At 48.0% G+C, this 6,335-nt stretch overlaps 1 protein-coding gene across 1 annotated transcript; it reads left to right on the top strand.

Moving 5' to 3' along the window:
- Nucleotides 1–1,898: 1,898 nt before the first annotated feature.
- KLF14 (KLF transcription factor 14) lies at nt 1,899–5,924 on the top strand. The gene has a single exon (XM_060195728.1). The coding sequence runs from the start codon at nt 3,368–3,370 to the stop codon at nt 4,379–4,381; it is 1,014 nt and encodes a 337-aa protein (XP_060051711.1). The 5' UTR covers nt 1,899–3,367; the 3' UTR covers nt 4,382–5,924.
- Nucleotides 5,925–6,335: the final 411 nt, after the last annotated feature.

Below are 6,335 nucleotides of genomic sequence, written 5' to 3'. Positions count from 1 at the left end.
CCAAGAAGGAAGATATTGAACAGCTGAAAATCTGCTTTTCAATCATGTTTTTATTACACATTACTGAGGGGGAAAAAAAAGACCAGGTTAGGGTAACAGATTTTCTATAAGAGGGAGAGTAAAATTAAATTCCTACTTACATCATTAAAAAGAGAGAAAGAGAGAGTCCCAGGTAGATCAGATTCACTAAGGTAGCGAGTACAACTTTAAAACATGAAGGGGAAAAAAAAAAAACGTAAGGGACTATCTTCATGGCATCTCGTATGAAGACATTTCTTTAACAAGACTCAAGTGACACAAACTATATAGAGATAGAGGAATAGATAACTACAGTTTAAAGGCTCTATATAACAGAATACATCAACACAGTTAAAAGAGGAGCCCCAGAATGAGCTAATATGTTTAACACATGCACTCCAACAAATTAGGACAAAAATGTAAACACACACAGACCACTGGAAAAAATGGGTGAGATCTGTGAAAAACCAAATCACAGACTCAGAGACTTTCATTACCAATCAACACATCTTGAAGACATCTCAACCTAACAAGATTAAAAGGACATTCAAATAAAACAATAAGATATTGGGTTTTTAAAATATATATATATATATATATATATCAAGTTGTCAAAAATAAAAGTCTAAATTTAGAAAGTGCTGGAGGTCATGTGAGGAAAGTAAGAGCTTTGAGGCACTGCTCATGAGTGTGTAAATTAGAGCACCACTGGCAGACTTTCATAAAGCAAAGTGTGTGTGTGTGTGTGTGTGTGTGTGTGTGTGTGTGTAACCTTGCAATTCACCATCCAGGTAGGACACACAGAGAGATTCTTATATCTGGGGAAAAGATACATGCACATATATGTTCATCATAGCATTGCCTGTAATAACAAAATACTGGAAACAGCTTAAATAGTCATCAATAGGGGAATGAACAAACACAGCAAATTCATATGCATGGGTCTACAATATAGCAACTAAAATGAATGAACCTGATTTCTATTTGTCAACATAGAGAAAAAAAAATAAAAGCATGTCAAGCATGGGGGGGAGACCCAAGGTACAGAGTATGTGCCTTCTAACATCACACTGATTATTTAAGAAATCAAAGTGGCTGTATGTTTGGGGGTTTATATGAAGTTAAAACACAAAACCTAGATAAAAAAAAGTTGCATACCAAATGCATGATAGTGTCTGCCTTTAGAGATAAGAGCAGAGAGTGGCTTTGGGGAGGAGTACAAAAGGACTTCAGTGTTATCACTTGACTAGTTCAATTTTTAAAAATCAGACTGAAGCAGATATGGCAAAAGTGCAATATTTACCAATTATATGAGACAGGCACCTGTGATAGTCTCTCAGAGTAAACATAACAAAATACCTTTATTTTATCTTATCTTTTATCTAAATAAAATCAAAGTGTAGCAGCTTGTAAGGAATTCTGTCTCTCATAGGATCCTGAAATGTACAGATTAGCTGAGAGGTAATTGTCTAAAGTTTTGAGGCAAGGAACTTTACACTTGCTATGTTTTAGGATGGAATCATAAAATCATAACACTGATGAAATTAATAGATATTGTAGATGTCAACATGAATAGTTCTCAAAACTATACTGATGGGGGAAGTGAGCTGCAAAAATGTGTACACTAAAATTAACCATTTATTAAAATGCATATGCATAGACATATATTTACATATAGTTACTTAGGAAATAAAGCTATAACAACAAGTGCTGCAAGAATACACACTCTATAATATTGATCACTTAGGGAAACAAGGAGAGAGAAGAGAAATAGGACAGAGGTGGGAAATAAAGTGATAGTCAACTCTATGTGTAATCTTTAATATAAATCAAACACATATGACAGATATCACACATTTGCTTATTCTAAGGAAGTAAATTCATATGACTGCAAGCTGCTCTTGATGTATAAGTATTTTTTTTCATTTTCAGAAAAAGCAAACTGCTGGAGAATTACAAATAACATGTACATAACTCAGTGTGATAAGAAAGCTTGTCTGCATCCAAAACTGTGATATGACTAATTGTAGAAAAGATCCTGTTTGCTTTTCTATGTGTTTTCATTAAAAAAAAAAGAGGGAAAATGAAAGCAGTGAAGAAATGGGGGGGTGTAGAGGAAATCACATAAACATCTCCTCACATAAAAAGCAAAACCTCCACAAACCACAAAACCCCATCTGAACACACCCCCATCAATTGCTGCATTTCCTCATTAAAAAAAAATTGTCAAAGGAAGAAATAAACGATGTTGTCTAATTGGGAACGTGACTTTCTATTATTAAAATTGTGGGAGTCCATTTTAATGTGTTTATCTCGCCGCTCCTCTATAATTTATATTTCAGCGTGGAAATTTGTTTGCATGCCTGTGACAGGTTAATGCCGTTGAAACATGCATTTTCTTTCGTTCGCGGAACAGTTAAATCGTTGCTCGGAGGATTTTTAAGTTTCAATTTCCACCCTGAGAGGAGATTCCTTGCTATTTATTTATTTATTTATTTATTTTCCTCCCAAGGTTGGGAGCGTTTCTGCTTCAAAACGCTATTAATTACCGGCGACGGAGTGCATCTATTTATACTACGCACCCTAGATTGACAGTGGAACTGTTAAATGAGAAAACTTTTTCCCCCCTCCCATTGGCGGCAGACTTGGGGGTATTTAAAAAAAATGCGATCTGCAAGCGGCGGACAGAAGTGAAATGCCATGCCAGCCCGCGGAACCCACAATCGGAATTAGCAATCGGAAGACAGGTCAGGTATTCGCGGATTTTTCTTCCTTCCCCCTGCACCCTCCGCTTTAAGAAAAAAAAAAAGAAGATGATGATGATGATGATCATGATGATAAAATAAAAAAAAAAAAGTTTCTCGGACTCTGCCGGACACCCAGCTGGCCGCGGCCCAGCGGGCGCGGGGAGGGGGGGTGGCGGACGAAGCCGGCAGGCTGCCCAGAAGTTGCGAGCGGGGAGTTTGCTCTGGATGGAGATTACCTGGCTCACCAGCAGCGGCGAGAGCGCCGAGACCAGATAATCCGCAGGCTGGGAAGCGCGCCTTAGCGCCCGCCGGCCGGCCGGCCGCACATTCAGAGGGGCTGTCCCGCCGGCCCGGGGCGGGTCCCGCCACCCCCGCGGGCTCCGGTGCGTCAGGGCGCGGCAGGCGGGGCGGGCTCCGCGCGGCTGCGGGCGGCGGGCTCCGCGCGGGCTGCTGCTGCGGCGGCGGCGGCGGCGGCGGCAGCGGCGGCGGCGGCAGGCGGGCAGCGCGCACCGGCTTCCCGCTTCTCGCTCCAAGGCTGCGGGACGGACGCTCCCGAGAACTCTCTGGCCCACGGCGCCGGCCGGCGGCCCGGCGGGACCGGCATGTCGGCCGCCGTGGCGTGCCTGGACTACTTTGCCGCCGAGTGCCTGGTGTCCATGTCCGCGGGCGCCGTGGTTCACCGCCGCCCGCCCGACCCCGAGGGCGCAGGCGGGGCCGCAGGCTCGGAGGCGGGCGCGCCACCACCGGAGTCCGCTCTGCCCGGTCCGGGGCCACCGGGAGCCGCGGCGGTGTCCCAGGTCCCCGCCCCCAGCCCCGGCGAGGGCGGCGCCGCGCCCCACCTGCTGGCGGCAAGCATCTTGGCCGATCTGCGTGGCGCCGCCCGCGAGGGCTTCGAGGAGAAGGCGGGAGAAGCCCCGCGCGCCTCGTCCGACTGCACCGACCCGACCCGGGGCCCCGAGCAGCCCGAGAGCCCCGAGCCGGCTCCGCCCACCTGCACCGCTGATGTCTCGGAGCCCGCGCACGCAGCCGGCGCGCAGGAGGTCCCCGGAGCGCCCGCGGACCCGGGAGAGCCCGCAGACCCCGGCGAGGCCCTCAGCGGGGCCCCCAGAGCCTGCCCCGCCCCCGCCGCGGCTCCAGCACCCCGGCGAAGGCCCGTGACGCCCGCCGCCAAGCGCCATCGCTGCCCCTTCATGGGCTGCAACAAAGCCTATTACAAGTCGTCGCACCTCAAGTCCCACCAGCGCACCCACACGGGGGAGCGCCCTTTCTCCTGCGACTGGCTCGACTGCGACAAGAAGTTTACCCGCTCCGACGAGCTGGCCCGCCACTACAGGACGCACACGGGGGAAAAGCGCTTCTCCTGCCCCCTGTGCCCCAAGCAGTTCTCCCGGAGCGACCACCTGACCAAGCATGCCCGCCGCCACCCCGCCTACCACCCCGACATGATCGAGTACCGCGGGCGCCGCCGCACTCCCCGTGTCAACCCACAACCCCAGGCCGTTGACCCGCAACCCCCAGCGGAGTCGCCGCCCACCGACCTGGTGGGCAGCTCAGGCTCCCTCCCTGACGAGGCTCCCAGCTTCACCTCCTGCCTGTCTGATGGCCACTGCTTTTAGTCATCCCCTCCAAGAGGACCCCCCTCCAGCACCCTCTGCGTCCTCCTCTCCCAAGGTCATTGTTGCTGCCTTCTGTCTGCCCAGCCCTCTTTTCACAGAGTCATGATTAGCCCAAGGCACAGACTGATTTCCTCCGCTCTAAGAGTGGGTACAGGCAGGCTTGACAGACCCCAGGGTCCGGAAATAGCAAGAATTCTTACAACACGTTTCTCATCCTAACAGAGCAGGTGGCCTCAAAGACAGCCCCCAGGAACTGGTGAGAAGGGACGAACCCCTTTGTACTCTCCAGAATCCTGAAGATCCTCCCTTCCCTGGAACCAGAGACATGAAACTGGAATTCTCAGGTGCCTGAGGAGCTCCCAGTCTCAAAGGATTCTGGTGTTTTATCTACCCACCAAGGGCGGACCTTGAAGAGCGTGTTAGGGGTGAACATTCTTGGAAATGGACAGGACTGGGATGGTTGAGAGGCCTTTGGAAACAGAAATGATTTCTATTTCTGTAAACAGCAATGTTTACTAATTTATTTTTAGTATCTTTTAAACAGGGATCCCAGGTTGACTGGAGGTTGATGTCCTCCACTCCCCAGTTGTCCCAGCTACCTCTGCTAGGAGAGGGCAAGTAAGAGTCCATGTAGAGGATGATGTGGCTGGGTGATGCTACATGGTGGTGGGAAGGAGTGGTATGAGTCTGATTGCAGGTCCAGTTGCATGATTTGGAACCCTGCACTTGTATTGTGGCCTTTCTTCCCTCTTGGACTCCTACTTGGGGAGGGTAACTTCCTGACTGACTAGCACAATGAAAGTGGTTTAAAAACTTGGACCAACCATAAAAGAACCAGAAATTAAAAAAAATAAATAAAAAAAGGTTGTCTAGGTTAGTTACCCCTTCACCCAGATGGTAAATTCCAATGACTATGGGTGATGATGGGTTCAAAACAAGACTTATAAGAACCATTCAGGAACATAGAGGTTTATGGTCCCAGGTGCCCACTCCAAGTATCTCAGGTGCAGTAGATTTTGTTTGCTTCTTAGTGGCTAACTAGGGATTTATTTTCCTTGGAGTTTGTGCATTATGGTGGTTTCTGCAATAGGTAAGGGCATTGGGGGGTGTAGGGGTTGGTGGTGAGTGGCTTCTTCCAAAGAGCTGACTGCCCTCTATTTGAGAAAGAAACAGCTAGGTGGAAGTTACTATCTAATAGGACTGTGCTCCCTAACCTTGGAGTACCTCCTCAGGACCCTTCTTCCCCCATGCAAGAAGTGAATATTGACAGTATTTATTTATTTTTCTATCTTTGTCTCTGCTGCTATGAATGAAATTATTGGTCACTTTGCTTATGTATGTGTGAATGTGTATACACCCAACCCATTAGAGATGGGGCTAAAAAGAGTATTTCTGCTTGGTAAGGTTCCCTTTGACCTTCTCCTGAATGTCTTGTAGTTGTCTATCAGTCATGCTTGTGAAAGATGCCATATCTTAAAGAACCATGGCAGGCATCTAGTTAAAGAAACTGTTTTATTGTATTTTTCAGATAAAGACACTGAAGCTTAGATAAATTAAAAATCACACGCTAAATTGTTGGGAGGAGCTATGCCTAGAACTTGGGCATCTGGCTTTCTAAGTGACTTTCCTTCCCACTTGGTTGCCCCACCTCCTCCATCTCCCTCCTTCTCTTTCTTTCTTTCTCTCTCTCTCCCTCCCCCTCTCTCTCTCTCCCTCTCTCCTTCTCTCCCTCTCTCCCTCTCCCCTCTCCCCTCTCCCCTCTTCTCCCTCCCTCTCTCTCTCTTTCTCTCTCCAACCACTCTCTCTTCCAGCTGCTTGTATCCTTTTGCTCTTTATTCCTTATCACTTTCCTGCTCCTTATTCCTTATAACTTACATGTTTCTTCAAATGTTTGGTCTCTTCTGAGCTCTTTGACTGTGGTGTTTAACCCACAAGCTCTTTTCTTAGCAGATTG

Source organism: Erinaceus europaeus, chromosome 8 (genome assembly GCF_950295315.1).
Source record: "Erinaceus europaeus chromosome 8, mEriEur2.1, whole genome shotgun sequence".
Classification (NCBI taxonomy): Eukaryota; Metazoa; Chordata; class Mammalia; order Eulipotyphla; family Erinaceidae; genus Erinaceus; species Erinaceus europaeus.
This window is presented reverse-complemented; position numbering and strand designations above follow the sequence as displayed.